This window comes from Drosophila guanche, unplaced genomic scaffold (genome assembly GCF_900245975.1).
Source record: "Drosophila guanche unplaced genomic scaffold, DGUA_6, whole genome shotgun sequence".
In the NCBI taxonomy this organism is placed as follows: Eukaryota; Metazoa; Arthropoda; class Insecta; order Diptera; family Drosophilidae; genus Drosophila; species Drosophila guanche.
In genome coordinates this window covers 966,866-983,408 of record NW_022995743.1, presented here as the reverse complement: position 1 = coordinate 983,408, position 16,543 = coordinate 966,866, and the positions used below count along the sequence as shown (strand labels likewise).

At 48.2% G+C, this 16,543-nt stretch overlaps 3 protein-coding genes across 5 annotated transcripts; 2 read left to right on the top strand and 1 right to left on the bottom strand.

The window, feature by feature from the left end:
• Window positions 1-504: 504 nt before the first annotated feature.
• LOC117585482 (accessory gland protein Acp62F-like) lies at window positions 505-900 on the bottom strand. Its single transcript, XM_034274979.1, has one exon. The coding sequence runs from the start codon at window positions 871-873 to the stop codon at window positions 520-522; it is 354 nt and encodes a 117-aa protein (XP_034130870.1). The 5' UTR covers window positions 874-900; the 3' UTR covers window positions 505-519.
• A 1,544-nt stretch (window positions 901-2,444) lies between these two features.
• LOC117584917 (putative inorganic phosphate cotransporter) lies at window positions 2,445-14,258 on the top strand. Of its 2 annotated transcripts, XM_034274077.1 has the most exons (6): window positions 2,445-2,659; window positions 6,236-6,817; window positions 12,226-12,398; window positions 12,463-13,026; window positions 13,086-13,616; window positions 13,687-14,258. In XM_034274077.1, the coding sequence occupies exons 2-6, from the start codon at window positions 6,754-6,756 to the stop codon at window positions 13,900-13,902; spliced, it is 1,548 nt and encodes a 515-aa protein (XP_034129968.1). In that variant the 5' UTR covers window positions 2,445-2,659; window positions 6,236-6,753; the 3' UTR covers window positions 13,903-14,258. The 2 variants fall into 2 exon arrangements, with proteins under 2 accessions (XP_034129968.1, XP_034129960.1); XM_034274069.1 differs by lacking the exons at window positions 2,445-2,659; window positions 6,236-6,817 and adding an exon at window positions 10,637-11,044.
• A 162-nt stretch (window positions 14,259-14,420) lies between these two features.
• Window positions 14,421-16,338, top strand: LOC117586539 (sodium channel protein Nach). 2 transcript variants are annotated; one of them, XM_034276703.1, is made up of 6 exons: window positions 14,421-14,782; window positions 14,850-15,140; window positions 15,200-15,648; window positions 15,709-15,835; window positions 15,893-15,996; window positions 16,057-16,338. In XM_034276703.1, the coding sequence occupies exons 1-6, from the start codon at window positions 14,421-14,423 to the stop codon at window positions 16,275-16,277; spliced, it is 1,554 nt and encodes a 517-aa protein (XP_034132594.1). In that variant the 3' UTR covers window positions 16,278-16,338. The 2 variants fall into 2 exon arrangements, with proteins under 2 accessions (XP_034132594.1, XP_034132584.1); XM_034276693.1 differs by having other exon boundaries at window positions 15,179-15,648.
• The last annotated feature ends 205 nt before the right edge of the window (window positions 16,339-16,543 follow it).

Here is a 16,543-nt window from a genome sequence, read left to right as displayed (position 1 = left end):
TCATTGTTGGCGCGTCTCTGTACGAACCACAGACCACAGGCTAAACCAGTCTGTTTGCCAGTCAGTCTAAGGCTTCAGTCATGGGGCGTGCCTCATCACCATTAGCAAATCTGGGTGGATGTCTGGGGCCAATATCGGTGACAAGATAAGCTGGTTGTATCAACATTTAGCACCCATCAGCCAGTGCCATTGTTGGCTTGTTATTCATTATCGCTAATATATGGGTGATGAAGTGTCGGAGGATAGATCGGCGTGCACATCACGTGAACGTGCGGACCTGGCTCGGCCGATGTGCGGCACGTTTGCTTATCGGGGCACCAGCCAGGCGCACGGCACCCAATTGCAAGTGGGCCGGGCTGTCCACCATACAGCTCCGAGCCATACGGCGGTTTATGGCCATGTTTACCCTCCGCTAGAGCCGTCTCTGATGGGGTCCGGGCTGTTCCCACTAAGCAGCCATCAGTCGCGGCATCCGATATGCAGCTCGGCACTGATTTATTTGACAATTGATATTCCCACTCAACCTGCTGTGTCGTTCCCTTCGGGGGGGATAATGTCGTTGCCATAGTTGGCCCCGAAGTACTTCAGACTGGTCACTTGGTACGTGGGCACCTCCAGCTGCTTCTGCCGGCAGTCTTTACGCAGGACACAACCCGATCGTCGCTCATCGATCACATGGCCCTCGAGGCAGACGCAGGGACCACCGCAGATCGTTGGCGGACAGCTGCGGGACTTGTACTGGCAGGTCTCCTCGCACCTGGAGGAGCAGTTTGCCTTGGCGGCATTGGGACCGCACTCCAGACTGGGGGGATAGGGCGTAGTGGCCCAGCCGTGGGCGAGAAGAGAGTAGAGCATCAGGTGGAATGTCATCATCGATGGCGATGATCGAATGATTGTCTTGTTGTTTGCTGGGAGATCCAGTTGGTGCTGGAACCAAACTGCCGATTAATTAAATTAGTTCTGTATAATGTGAACAGATACCTCGTACTTGTGGAGTTGCTGACTCACATTTCAATGGAAAATCACTTGAAATATCATCAATGATAAGTGATAATCTAAAAGACGAACTTGTCCCCCTTGTTGTTTACCTTAAAGAAAAGCAATCGTACCCTCCAAACCGCTGCGTTATCTGCCTTCAGTAGAAGTCCTCACACAAAGAGAGCCACATTATTAATTGCGTCAAACGACAGGCCCCAAAGTGATAATGGATCAAATGCGGCGCTGGAATATCTTCCTCTGGCTGCTATTCCGTCATTAAACACGCAGGGCCGCCTATCTCGATGGACAAAATATAATTAATAATCAGATAATTCCTTTAGAGCAGAAATGGGCATTTGATTTGGCATCGGCCATTGAAACGCACTCGAGACTGTCACATAAACCATGGGCGATGGGCGATGGGCGTTGGGCGATAGGGAGCGATCTCTGAGGAATCTACTACGCCCCGAGCTCTGTCGATGGGCTAATCCGCACTCCAATCCGGCATCATGTGATTAGGTTTTCCCCATATAACGGTGGTGGGTCATTGATGGCCGTAGCAGTAGCCTTGTCCAGTTGTGGAACTACTGTTTGCCAAGATTATGTTTTACGATTCTTTATAGACCCGAAATCAGATTGATACAAGGTGGTCGGCCCAGTCCAGCCCCAATCGTCTTATCGTTGGTCAAAACTCACTTTACGGCCCACTAATTGCACGCATTTGGATTGGGATATTGGTTCATAAAAGGCACAGTTTACAAAGCTGTTTTGCACGGGACATTCCTGCTCTATTGGTTCTGTTCTGCATGGCCCCAAAGCTCTGACGTCTTTGCTGTAAATCTCCTGATTAGGCCTGTCAATATTGTAAAAGCTTCGCATCGACACCACCGCGAGTCGGGAGATCTCATGCGTCTCTCATGCGCTTGGAGATAACTTTCGACTGTCTGTTCTCTCCCTCTCAGTGCCAGAATAAGACAGGGCGCACGTGAGTGACATGCCGGAGAGCACGAGAGAACAGCTGCACGCGGAGCTTAGAGCGCTCGCAGCTCTCCTGAACCGGTAAACGGAAACTCGCACGCACCCGAAAACTGAGCCAAAGCTCCAGTTCCAATGAAGCCTCTGTGATCCTCAGGCGCAGCTTCAACGCTGACGTTGTGGGTGCTGTCGCTGCTGTTATAAAAACATCGTTTAATTGGTTTTAACGCTGCTCATAAACTTGGCCATTATCACTGTCGCCTATCACCCACCCAGCCACTCAGCACTCAGCACTCAGCACCCACCACCCAAACGGCCAACGAGCAGGCCTCCTCTCTGCGCTGCCGCTCGGCCGATGAATCAAATGCGCGAACGACGCTTCGCTTCGTGTTTCCTCTGTCCGCGTCCGCCTGCGCACCGGTGTGAGTAAAACAGAAACTGAAACAGAAACAGAAACAGAATTATAAAAACGTTCAATTAGCTGAGGTAGTAAGTCATTACAGAGCTAGCGCTCGTCCGAGACTGTCCGCTCCAGCACAGCACAGCACCAGCACTCTGCCTGCATCCCGGCCTTGGCAGTACAGCACAGCCCCGAAGGTGTCGATCAAGAAGAAAGTTTCCAAACCAAGTGCGCGCGTCTGTAGTGGAAAGTGTCCAGCAACAGAAAATTCCATTGGAGTTCCATGGAATTTTAAAAACCATTCTCGTGAGTGTCTACCCAAGTCTGTTTTCTAGTTGATAGAATAACTGTGTTCCTGTCCATTGAGCGGAGCTTTTCCCTCTCGCATTCTTCCTCTCACTGTCACTCTCACCCCCCCCCCCCCCCCCCCCCCCCCCCCCCCCCCCCCCGTTCCTGTCACTGTCTCTGTTTTTGTCTGCGAATTCGCTGAGAGCGCAGAGCAAGGGGGAAGACACATGAGAGGAGCAATGCGAACTCCAGCAACGGGAACAGCAGTCAGAGGAATAATAATAATAAGACTAAAGCAAAACAGCTGATTCGCATTTTTGAAAAGTTGTTTTTGAAGTGTGTTTAGCGCGTGTGTACTTGTACTAGCGTGTGTGTGTGTGTGTGTGTGTGAGGTGAGTGAGTTTCTGATTAAAAGTCCGTAAATTAAATCCTCAAAAAAGTAGCAATATGCTTAAAATGATTCCATATGCAAAAAAAAAAAGAAAAAACAAGTTAAATAAGTACTCCCCAGAGTTACATTCCTGAACAAAAAATATCGCTTGTTGTGTATGTGATCTTTTGTTGTTTGAACTCGTATGAGAAGTGAATGATTTATGATGGGTTGATAAATAACTTGCCCACTGCCCACTTTTAGTCACTCAAAGTATAGACTTCCGATCCCATTCGATTGCAAGCAGTCGCCGGCTCAAGTGCGAAAATGTGCGCAGATAAGCAGATAAGCCAAGACCCTGCTCTCCACCAAAGCCAAACAGTTTCCCACCCCTCGAGAGCCCAGAGCCAGCAGAATATCAAAGGTAAAGCAACGGCCATAGAGCCCAGAGCGTCACTCGGCCGAAACGAATGTGTACAATGTGAGGTTGGGGGGCTCAGGCCAGAACTTGAACTTGAAAACTGAATGCGAACAGAAAATGGAAATTGATAGGAAAACGCTTCGACGCGAGAAAAGCTAGCAGCAATTGTTGAATAAAATCATCATAAATTAAGAGGGTTCCAATTGAGGTACCAATTCAGAGGAATGGCTTTCCACCCGACTGGAGAAAACGCGGCCATGGTGTGGGTGGAAAATTTTGTGTGTGGTTCCAGGGCCTTGTCATGGTGCTGTCGAATATGCGGCCGTTGACTGGCTGACGACTGCACGTTTATGGGATGGCGATAAACGTAATTATGTCATAATTACGAGTATGGCAATCTGATATCAGACGAGTCTATAGCTGGGCCAAAAAACGGTTGAATGATGAACATTTTGCACGTGCCTGGGGACACTCCAGAGTTTGTACAGGGTAGCAGGTAGGGGCGTTACGAGTTTAATCTATGAGAGTGCACACACTCGATGAGGGTTTCTCGATAAGTGTATTTGATTTATGGGCAGTCCCAACGATAGGCCGCTTTCATGGCAACCAGTTCAGCTAATTCCTGTCCTCCTGCCTCCTGCCAATCCGGCAATAAATCTGTCTGCCGGAGAATTTACAATGTACTCTCTACACGTTTCGGGTATTAGAATACACTTCCCCCAAGCATGGATTGGACTTTGAAAACTCCACCTGAACTCTTCTTATCTGCTGAAATTTGCGACACTCTGGAGAGGCGAAAGCCCCTTTGGCGCACGCTCGGATCGGATCGGATCGGAGCGGAGTGGATCGGATAAGGACCCGGGGACTGGCGTTTAAGATTAAACTCATAAATTTGCGCTACTCGCAGAAGTGGGTTTTATTAATATTAAATATGGTTTTGTGGCTGCCCATAAATTTGTGCATTTATTATTATTTACTAATGCACTTTTAATGCTCTCAAAATGCAGCTATAACCGATCCCTGTAGCTGCGCACTAGTCGACAGTCGACAGTCGCAATTAACAATTGCAATTTAAATTTATAACTTTTGCTAAACAATGTACTTGGATGTGTGTTCTCTTATGTATACCCGTTTGCGGTTGCAAATCCCTTTGCCCTGGACACGATCGCAGGGGACTTTTCACTTGGGCAATCGTGTTACGTCGCGGGTAATTATCGTAAAGAACCTATTGCCTGGTGCCGCGATTTACATAAGATCTACGTATAGGTAGGTTATGCAAGCGGGATTAGGCATTTCCGATGCAGGAGGTGGGCACCTACCTCCGCTGGCGATCCACATTTGGCGACTGTTTTAGTGTCCATCCGCGATCGTTTAGCAGCCGAAAATTGCAAAATCATTCCGTCTTCGAAATGATGGCCCGTGCGGTATTTGTCGCGACTATTTACCTAAAAAGCAACTTTGCTAATTCCTTAAATTGATAAATATGTGACAGAATGACGGTGCAAGACGACGCTATAGATTTGCACTCTGCCATGAAAAGGTCTTATGCAATGTAGAGATCACGTTTTCCATTTTCAATTAATTCAACTAAAACATACGCAATTAGTTTCTAATAATAGCAACTCATTAAGAATGAATGAGGGGTATTCCCCCAGCACAGATCAGTGTCTCATCCGAAAAACAGTAAGTGAGAAACTCCCCCCGAGACCGATGAAAACAAACTGAACAAACACAACAATACCCTGCCCTCCCTTTTCGTAGAACTCTTCTTGTGCCACTCTGCCTAAATAGAGTGGAAATCTTTCCCCTGGCTATCTATAGAGGTGTTAGCCAGGTTATCTTTCCGAAGAAATCAGGTCGGAGTATAGGAGTCTTGGTGTGTTTCCATGCCAATTAGCTAGCCATTTGGCGTGCTTCTTGTTTGGCAGACTTTTGGGACAGCATAACAGCAACCTGTTTAAGGCCTTATTGGGGTTTCGTTTCTAAGAAATGTACGTAAACAAATCAGCGGCGGACAACAGATTGTTCAAACTCCCGTCGCAGGTTTATTTTTTTAATTTTGTTTGTTATATGCGACTTATGAAACTTTCCAAAATTCAATTTTGGGCCGCTCTGACGTGCAAAACAACGCGAAAACAATTGAAATTCCACTCACAGAAACCCAAAGTGCTCGACTGTTGTTATGGAGTGTCCGAGTATGTGTGGCGATGGGGTTTGTTCAGTTATAAAGTGTGATTGTAATCGATTTACCTAGAATCGCAAACCAGTTTCATCCAAAGGGAAAATCTTTAAGGTAGCAGATTTACTTAATTACATCATCACCAGGGGACAGAAATTGTCAATGTGTGAGGCCCGCAAGATAAGTATAGCCATAGCCATAAGGTTAATTGCATTGAATCGTTACAATTACTCGTAAACGTCCCTCACATTTAAACCCCCAATGCAAATATTTGAGTAGCCTTGCATGCCGGGCCCTGCCTTGCCGAAAAAAAAGAAGAGTATTCAAGGTCTCCCTCCCCATACAGAACACTAAGAAATCGGGTGCCAGACTGTACCCCAGTTCGCTCCTCATATATCATACGACATCCCGCGCAAATCAGTCGAATCATGGCAAATATTTGACAGTAAACTTTTCTGTTAACCGGGAAAACGTGCGTGGGGCGAGAGACTCGTGAAATCAAATGCCGATAATTCGGAGACTCACTCGGAGGATGAAGCAAACACTTGGCGTTTGCGTTTGCCCAATCAATTGAAACACCCAGCTAAATTTATCAAACTAATTTGATGTCTGCTCTGCTTTCAGATTAACAACTTGATCTGCCGACCAGCTATAGCTGTCGCCGTACAGCGGGGCAACGGCAACGTCGAAGGGAACGCATGCGCAGATCTCTCAGCAAAGCCAAACAGAACGGAATATAAATCGTGCAAACAGAAGGCTCAGCCTCAGCCACTCGGTCTCCGTCTCCGTCTCCGTCTCCATTCGGCTTATTTAAAGGCCGCTAGCCACCGAGTGACAATCAGAACAAATCAAGCTGCCAGCCACAGCAGATCGCGAGTGAAGAGAGCAACAGTGAGCCAAGATAACGATACATACGGGTACATGAACACACACATAGATACATCTGCAAAGAAGATGTCTTGAGACCTGTCCGATCGGGCTCCTGCTGAAAACAGTTCATAAATCTTACACACTCCGTGCAGTATTGTGATATTTAAGCGCTCCGCCTACAGCAGCCACAATCAATTGGTTTTAACACCTCTTGTTTAACTTGAACACACACACACTTGAACAAAGTCCCCAACCAACACAAAACACACAAGATGTCCGCATCGAAGGAGGCCATTTGTGGGAGCACCGAGAAGGATCTCGAGAAGCCGCCATTAGGTGAGTAACAGACGTGGAACGGGAGAGCCTATCAAAATGTGTTTACTGAATATTGCTGAGATAATTTACTATCTAAGCATTTGCCTTTTACAAGTTCATTTGTTGAAAAGAGATAGAATGGGTCCACAAATTATCAACGAAAGCTTAGTCTGATGGAAATTATCCTACCACAATGAGTTCTTTATTGAATACTGGAAAAATAGGAAACAAACCCAGCAATCAATGAAAGTATTAAACTGAATCTGAATCGCAGTTTTCTACACTTCCCCTTTTTGTGCTCGCAATTATACGCCCAACATCCATTTCGCATGATCTATGCTATATCCAAGTCCGTAATTGCCCTATTTATTTCGCATGACAATTCACTCGACTATATGCTCCTCTGTCTGTCTCTCTGTCTCTCTGTCTTTCTGTCTCTCTGTCTCTCTGTGTATTGTGCTGACTACTCAGGCATATAATTTACATTTGTACTAAGCAAATCAGAAGAGAAACTGGGAATTGAATGGGACTCTCAATGATTCTCCTGGCATCCACTTGATTGAAATATCTCAAAAGCTTGAAAAGCGCCAAAAAGGGACTCCAGGGTCGCCGCTAAACGGAAGTTATTTGTTATGCAATGCAACCGAAAAGGAAAATAACATAAAATAAAATTAAATTCATTAATAACAGAGTCGCCAACGCGTGAGCCAAATTCCCAATTAACGTGTGACACAGACACAGACCCCACTAAAGTCCCCCCAAAACGGTTGGGGGGGGGGGGGGGGGGGGGAGGCAGTACAGTTGAGTCAATAACTGCCAACTTTTGTTGTCTAATTTGCGTATTCTCTTTTCATTTGCGGACAGTGTCTATTATGTTTTCGCAGCTCTTTCCTTACTGGAAATCGTCATCATGGTCTGCCCGACACTTGACACAGATCATCGCCCGAGTTCCCTTACCCGTTTGCCTTTTGTGGTCGAACCGGTTACCGGCATAGCCCCAAAAATGTCGAGCAACAAAAGCAAAAAACTACCCAAAACAGAGCCATAAATCTCGACAAATACCGGGTATGGTACGTGTTTATAACTGTGCAAATGAACTCTGCAAGGCAATGCAAAAACTCGTTTATGCCCCACCCGCGCCATTCAGAGCTAAGGTCAGCCGGGGAAATGCATTCGCCTTGGAATTCCATCGCGAGAACTTTTCACTTTTTCGCATTTTTACTTTCGTTCGGAGCAGAGCTGCAATAACAGCAGAGCTGCGCTCTGTTAGCAACAGTTCTGGGTGTTAACAGAGCTCTGCTCTGCTCTGCTCCGGCAAACATTCTGCTGAGCAATTTCGATCTGGCAGCTTGACAACTTTTTGCATGTCGTCGGCTTTTGGCCCTGATATTGACATTCGCTTGGCTATCCAAGTTTTGAATTTTTCAATTTTCGCATATTCCGACTGACATGCAATCGGTTAATTGGGACTTCGTTGACCCCAGCTGCATCTAGTCTTGAATACCCAAGAAAACCCAGTCGGCATGCCAGGGGGTGTGGAATGGGTTGGGTTTGGATTGGATGGGTGGCTGGAAGCAACCTCCCACACAATAAACAATACAATCAGCGACCTGTTCAACGTTGCGCTCGAGTTGAGCCCCATATCCGTTCCATATATAGGGTGTATTGTCATCGGGGTCTCTGGCGTAATGCGTTTTACAGCTCATCCCGACCCGCCCGACTCGTGGCGAGACGAATGATAAATTAGAAAATTGCTTTTACAAAGCAGAGCAGCACGACCCAGGGACCGAGAGGAGGAGCAGGAGAGAGCGGCAGAGTGAGAGTAAGAGGGTAACACACAAATTGGACTGTTGAAATTCCTTGGGTTATTTCTAAGATCGTGACATATGCGACGTTTAGCAAAACGTTTCTTTTGATTTGGTTGTAGCCGCCATGCCACTGGCAAGTGGCTAGCAAATTACTCAGCTCATCTCAAATTGTGCATGTTACTATTTATATAGATTGCCAGTTCCCCCAGATCCCCCCAGAGCAGCACACCACCTCGGAAATAGCCAAGACATTCATTCAGTGTATGGTAATGGGAACTGCTAAAAACTGTTAAAGGGAAGAAGCGAACGGCAAATACAAATTAGTTTCGCATACAGAGCAATTAAGCGTCAGTGCTGCCACAGTTGGCACTCGCCCATGTGGAACCGTCGGATAAAAACGATAGAATCCATTCATCAGTTCAGCAGACATCACGTAACCTTGTCGGCGCACCAAAACAAAGCTGCTTCTTTTAATGCCTGACAATATTTGCCAATCGGCTTTGCACCTAGCCCCGGCACAATGCCATACCAGGAAGCCCCCGTGAGAGACCAGTATTTGTTCGAATTAGAATCGAAATTATATAGATAAACAAACGGTGTCTGAGTTGCACTTTTAGTACTCAGAATTCCACGGAGTCTGGTTAATTCCCATCACAGTTACGTTATGCGTAAGCTGAAAAGCTCAGCCCGAAAGCATGCTGCGGAAAAGCTTTGCGGCAGTGCAGAGAAAGTTTAGTCAAGCTCTATGTAAAAATGATGTACTTATGATACCCCCAATAGATTCCTGATCAGCAGGTAGCACTTAGAGTCATTATGATGTTTAATTGTCGCCCTGATGGATGGTCCATCCCAAAATAGAACAAACAGCTGGCAGGCATTATGAAAAATCACTTAATTGCTTCGAGCGCGCACAACTGTACTCTGTGCTGTACTGTCGCCTGACCAAAAAATATTCCATTAGAGGCTCTTTGCCAAAAAATACAACTACACAACGTGATGCCAATGTGCATACATATGTACATACATACATGTACCCATTTGAGAAACAAAATAAAAACGAGACAGCTGTCAAGAAGCTGCCGCAGAAGAGCGCGAGAGAGATGCTCTACACGCGAGCTCAAAGATGTAGCTCAATTGTGAGTCGGTGCGATCGGTTCGGGGGCGAAGCAGCCGACAAGCACGTGCCTGTCTCTTGGACGCACTCCCACTCGCACACACACTCCCACTTGCACTTGGCTCGTAGTGTGCGAGCGAGTCGAAGCGTGACTGAAGCTATTTTTAGTTTTTCAACTGTCTCTGTTTTGCTTTGCGGTTTGCCGGAATAATTAAAGCATTGAAGCACATCACAACAAAAGCCCGTGCCGATTGTGTTTATGGCTGTAAAAATGAGCAAGAACTTGACAAAGCTCACGCAATGACCGACCGCCCAGAATATAATTTGTTTTAGTGTAATTAGAATGTGCACCTCTGGAGGCGCCTCCGATGAGGCATTTCTATGACTTCATGGCATTTACCCTCGTTGGGGGCACTCGGGCAAGTGGAGTATGCTCTCCCGAACTATTACGACTTGTGTTCTAGAATATTTCCATTGCTCCCCCCTCCCCGCCCCACAATATCACAGAATCACTTAGCTGTGCATATTTTAGGCAGTGGCCGAATGGTTTTTTGAGAGCAGTCTCCATGTGTCGCAGTCACGAGATCTGGATGTGTGTGACGCTTACGTCCGATCGATATAATTAGATCTGTGTGTACTATATCCCAATATCTGTAGAGTTCACTCTCGCAGTTGACATCAATCGTGGGTTGCGCGCTGCACCATGAAGTGAGAGAAATGTCCATCGTTGCGCTAAATTAGTGCAGAGGAAAATCATCACCGAAAACCCAAAATCACGCTGACCAGCGCCGTTGATGTAATCGGCGGGCCGCACCGAGAGCGGGCAGAGCACTGCTGCCGTGCCCCACGAGAACCCACAGCACCAGAGTTTATAAATGAAGGCAGCGCCACGGTCGGCGCTCAGTAGGAGAAGCCGCGGGCCAGAGCAACGCCAGCGACACGAACGAGCCGGCCGCCGCCACCCAAAGTTCCGAGTCAGTTCTCTAGCCAACGTCGGGGTTAGCGCAACGCAACGTTAAGTGAAATATAATTGTTCAGTTTCCCTTTTCAAATCGCCTGTCCTGCCCGCGCAATGCTACGGTCCCACACCGGCCAAGTTTACAGATAGACAATGAAATGGTTTAAGCGTGTGCGGAAAAAGTATTAACACCCGTGAAATCTCAAGCGAAGAAGCCCACGAACACGTCTCGAATCTAGTTTTAGCATAGACCTAATCAGCATATGTGCCACGCGACAAAATGCCCTTTCGCCGCAGCACACTGAATCATCGGCATCGCGATGGACATGTCCTGGTCTGGGACCAAAACCGCGACCACACACCCAAAAGTAAGCGTTCTTCATGGAAGTTGGAACTGTGTTCGTTGTGGCACTATCCCCACTGTGCGTGTACGTCATTTTGGGGGCAAGTGTAGTCCAATTCGAAAATAGAAACTCTGCCACTCGAGACATACACGTGCGACAACCAAAGCGAACGCTGCGGCGATTGTGCAACACGAGACGTTCATGGGGTGTGTCGAGAGGGGGGAAAATCGCGCGATTTATCGCTGAAAGCAGCCCCAAAATATTTTTAATTTATTTAAATCAGCATTTTTGTCGCCGCCCGGCCATTGTTTATGTTTCTTTTTGCTTTTACTGCAGTTTTCTTCTTTATTTATTTGGAATTCCTAAGAAAATGTCAGACTATTGGGAGCATAGAACTCCACTTTCTGGAGGGGGGCAAGGTTCAGCACACCCACTGGGCTGGGAGACTGCTGGGGAAATAAATTGCCTCAATTACAGTTACTATCTAATGTATGCCATAATTGTTGTTTGGCTTCGAACTTTCATTTTTCACCAGCCAATTGCACAATCCTCAAACCCAGCCGCAGGCAAAGCGATCGCAACTGTACCTGGCCGATCGCTGAGACCTATCGAACACTCTCAAAAATGCCGACAGAATGACAATACAAGCATGAACACTCCCCTCTCCACCTGCATTCAGTTGCAGTTATCGTTAGAACAATAAATAAGCAATCTCCGAATACGACTCTGGGGCTGTTAAATCGAATGAATAGAGGAAAGTGACACCCAGAGACCGCACCACACCGCATCGGAAAGTGAGGCAATTGTCAACCCACTCCCCATTCTGCAATGAGTCATAGGTACACACGAGGTACAGAGCATCGTGAGATCTTATCTCTCTCTCACTCTCCGAGCAACGAACCTTGGGCTAAGTAAACCCCAGCCTAGATTATGGCGTAGATAATATCGTAGTTGTTGCCACACTCTGCTCGATTTTCGCTTATTTTCACAGTTCCTAAAAGCGAACGAAATTCTCTGCTAGCAATTATTTCTGTTGACAACACTTCCGCTTTTCCTTTTGCTTTTCCTTTTGCTTTTGCTTAATTAAATTTTAATTTATTCATGCACATTAGTCAGAGACTGACGCACTCACTCGCTGAGGGAGAAAGATGTGAAATGTTCGACACAAATCTCTGATGTAATAACATTCCCCTTTCTCTTTGTAGGATGCTTTGCCACGCGCTACTTTGTGACCTTCATGCTCTTCCTGGGCATGGCCAATGCCTATGTGATGCGCACCAACATGTCGGTGGCCATTGTGGCAATGGTGAACCACACGGCCATCAAGGTGAACGATGAGGAGGCCGTCGATGAGTGCGGAGACCGTGATTTGCCCATTGTAAGTTCCCCTCGGACGCTACCCACTCTAGCACTTTCTAACCCATTCAATCCTTACCTTTTAGGACGATTCTCAGGATGGCGAGTTCGCGTGGAGTTCGAGTCTTCAGGGCTACATCCTGTCTTCCTTCTTCTACGGCTACGTCATCACCCAGATCCCCTTCGGCATACTGGCCAAGAAGTACGGCTCGCTGCGCTTCCTCGGCTATGGCATGCTCGTGAACTCGGTCTTTGCCTTCCTGGTGCCCGTGGCCGCTCGTCAGGGCGGCGTCTGGGGGCTGTGCGCCGTTCGCTTCATTCAGGGGCTGGGCGAGGGCCCCATTGTGCCCTGCACCCACGCCATGCTGGCCAAGTGGATTCCGCCCAACGAGAGGTCTCGCATGGGTGCCGCCGTGTACGCGGGAGCTCAGTTCGGAACGATCATCTCTATGCCGCTCTCGGGTCTGTTGGCTGAATACGGCTTCGACGGCGGCTGGCCATCGATCTTCTACGTGTTTGGCATCGTGGGCACCGTGTGGTCCATTGCATTCCTCATCTTTGTGTACGAGGACCCCAGCGCCCATCCCAAGATTGACGAGCGCGAGAAGAAGTACATCAACGACGCTCTCTGGGGCACGGATGTGGTCAAGGTGAGTCCTTGCGTGAACAGACTTTTGGCAGCAGAAACTAATTTTTGGATTCTACGCAGAGTCCTCCGATTCCGTTCAAGGCCATTCTCAAGTCGATGCCCTTCTACGCCATCCTGTTCGCCCACATGGGCCACAACTACGGCTACGAGACTCTGATGACGGAGCTGCCAACGTACATGAAGCAGGTGCTCCGCTTCTCCCTGAAGTCGAACGGTCTGCTGAGCTCGCTGCCCTACCTGGCCATGTGGCTCTTCTCCATGTTCATCTCGGTGATTGCCGACTGGATGATCAGCTCGAAGCGCTTCACCCACACAGCCACCAGGAAGCTAATCAACAGCATTGGCCAGTACGGACCGGGCATAGCGCTGATTGCCGCCTCCTACACGGGCTGCGATCGGGCCCTGACCCTGGCCATTCTCACTATCGGCGTGGGCCTCAACGGTGGCATCTACTCGGGCTTCAAGATCAACCACTTGGACCTGACGCCACGCTTCGCCGGCTTCCTCATGGCCATCACGAATTGCTCGGCGAATATGGCGGGTCTGCTGGCACCCATTGCGGCGGGCAATCTGATCAGCGATCACACAAAGGTAAGAGAACTAAAAGCTGATTTATATCTCTGGCATCCCTACTAAAGTGGCTTTCCTTTCTCTCGTGCAGCCCATCATGGGACAGTGGCAGATTGTGTTCTTCATTGCCGCCTTGGTGTACATCGTTTGCGGCACCTTCTACAACATCTTCGGCTCCGGCGAGCGCCAGTACTGGGACAACCCCGAGGGCGACGAGCAGAAGGCGGCTCTCAGCAACGGAGCGAATTCCTCACCAGCAAGGCTGAGCATGCCACAGGCCATCACCGCTACCGAGTCCAGGCAGTAGTATTAACCTGTGACCTCTGTGCACACACGCTTAGAATTAAGTTCTTGTTTTAGTTATGTATGTGTTAAGCAAAGTGTTGTTACTACGGATAGTCAGCCATCATCGATAGATATTCCTCAGACAGCAATCGTCAATTGAGAAATTTGTTAGAGTAAACCGAACCCCAGAAGCAAGGCCACAAAATGTCGCAACGTAGTTGGGCGAATCGAGCAGCGAGTGCTATTTAAATTGTAAATGCTTATATATTTAATTTTCTTATGTGATAGAGACAGAGTTTAGTCTTCTAACTGCTAACTGCTAACTGCTAACTTCAATTGAAAGGAACGCAACCAAATATATCAAAGAATTAAAAACTATCATAGCTTAAAGCTTAAAGCCAAACAAACCCCCCCCTCGAAGTGTTTCAATCGATTCCTAATTCGAAATTAATAATCAGTTGTCGACTGTCAATCGACTGGAGACATCTGGAGCATAAAAAGCCACATGCAGGACGCCCAATGGCTGCAGTCCAATGTCCAATGGGTCACGAGGAGGAACTAACAGCGGAGCAAGTGGATTTGGGTGTGTCCGCACTGAGGGGCTCGCTGCGGCGCACTTGGAGGGACTTTTGCGCCACCAGCAGTATCCACGGATTGAGGTACACCCGGGACGAGGACACCAATCGGATTGTGCACTTCGTGTGGCTGCTCATCTCGCTGGTGATGTTCAGCTGCGCCGTGGCCATGGCCCACACCTTCTACGTGGACTTTCGCAGCAGTCCGACCCGCATGAATGTGGAGAGCGACTACACGCCCATCAACAGCCTCTACTTTCCCCCAGTCACCATTTGCCCAGAGGTGCTCTTCAATATGCAAAAGTCCAAGGCGTTTCTGGAGACGCTGTGAGTGGCACAATGAGCCCCATTGAGCCCCCCGATTGATTTATTCTCCTCTCTGTTGGTTGGACAGGCGACTGCCTCAGGGCGCGGATGTGGCTGGCATCCTGCGGCAGCTGAACATTTTCTACGGCTTTATGCTGGACGATGCACGCTTTGCCGATCGGGAGATCGAGCAAATGGAGTCGGTGCTGTCGCTGAACAATCTGACACTTGAGGACTTTGTCGAGCACTTGCGCTGGGACTGCCGGCAGATTCTGCACCGTTGTCGGTACCATGGAAGGATTGTGGCCTGCTCAGAGCTCTTTCAGCTCTCGAAGACCTTCTTCGGCAACTGCTGCTCCTTCAATCTGCGCCAGCAGGGGTGAGACTCCCATTTGGATGATTGCTTCTGCTTCAGAGACTCCCTGATTCTCTTTGCAGACTCAACTTCACCGCTCAACGAGCTGCTGGAGGTCTGGGCAATGGCCTGTCGGTGATCCTGCGGTACCAGGACGACAACTACGACCCCTTGCAGTCCTATTCGTATGGCGTGATGGTACTCATTCAGGACACCAGTGCCTTTCCCAGTGCCCACGCTGTCTCGAAGTTCGTGGCTTTCAACACGGAGGTTTTCGCCGCCCTGCGACCCGAGGAGACCTTCTGCTCGGCGGCTGTCAAGGCCCTGACCATCGAGGAGCGAAACTGTGTCCTCGGCAATGAGTTCCATCTGCGCTACTTCCCCGACTACGTCTACCCCAACTGCGAGCTCAACTGCCGCGTGACCAACATGGTCAAGTTCTGCGGCTGCCACACGTACTTCTTTGACTTTAATCGCACCGCGGATCGGATTTGCTCGTTCCGGGATATTCCCTGTCTGGTGGATAACTTTGGTGGGTATGCCAGCCAGGCGAGAGAAGTAATAGATCTATAGCTAGCCTCTCCGCTTACAGCCAACATAATCACGCGAGAGAGAAGCACTCAATGCTACTGTCCACTGACCTGCGAACACTTTGACTACGATGTTCAGATCTCCAATTTTCCGCTCCATACCAATATGCCGGTGGTGGATCCCTTCTAGTGAGTTTCCCCTGTGGCTAACATGTTCCTCTGGTTACACAGCTTCCCCCGTTGCAGCTCGGATATAGCCGAGAATGATGGCATTTTGCATGTGTTTATCAACTCTTTTAGCTATCGGCGCGTTCGCCAGGATCTGCTCTCGAACATGGTCACTTTGGTTTGTAGGTTTATCCAACAAAGAAGTTGTTTTACTTCCCCTAAATCTTGTGCTTCTTTTGCAGCCAACCTGGGCAGCGCCTTCAGCCTCTTTGTGGGCATGAGCATGCTCTCCGTGGTGGAGATTCTCTACTACTTTTCGATTATTCTCCGCAAGAACTATCTGCAGGAGTGTCGAGCACGCACGAATCTGCTGCAGATGCTGCAGCGGGAGGGCCCAAAGTTCGCCCAGCCCAAAACAAATAAAAGTCCCAACAAATCCGTATTCATAATTCACAAATCGTAATCAGAGTGCGGAAAAACTCAGCAATAAATTAGAGCATTACAATTATCGCCTCAAAACAGAACACAACAAAATCTGATCATGTTTGTTTGATGTTTTCGCTGGGTATGCCCATTCATGGCAAAGGTTACCCCAAAATCATAAAATAAACATAAAATGTATAAGCACATGTGGAGTATACTTATCGATCGCATTGAATTAAGTATTCAAGGACTGTCCGTCCACATTTGTATCTACACAGAAACTGTGAGTCGAAACCCTCCGGCGCG

Bases quoted from the DNA above. Each gene is read 5' to 3' on its own strand.
- LOC117585482 (XM_034274979.1), bottom strand. From the start codon at position 873: ATGATGACATTCCACCTGATGCTCTACTCTCTTCTCGCCCACGGCTGG.
- LOC117584917 (XM_034274069.1), top strand. From the start codon at position 10,957: ATGCCCTTTCGCCGCAGCACACTGAATCATCGGCATCGCGATGGACAT. The intron at 11,045-12,225 runs GTAAGCGTTCTT...TTCTCTTTGTAG, and splicing joins CCGCGACCACACACCCAAAA to GATGCTTTGCCACGCGCTAC. The intron at 13,617-13,686 runs GTAAGAGAACTA...TCTCTCGTGCAG, and splicing joins TGATCAGCGATCACACAAAG to CCCATCATGGGACAGTGGCA.
- LOC117586539 (XM_034276693.1), top strand. From the start codon at position 14,421: ATGGGTCACGAGGAGGAACTAACAGCGGAGCAAGTGGATTTGGGTGTG. The intron at 14,783-14,849 runs GTGAGTGGCACA...TTGGTTGGACAG, and splicing joins AAGGCGTTTCTGGAGACGCT to GCGACTGCCTCAGGGCGCGG. The intron at 15,836-15,892 runs GTGAGTTTCCCC...CCCCCGTTGCAG, and splicing joins CCGGTGGTGGATCCCTTCTA to CTCGGATATAGCCGAGAATG.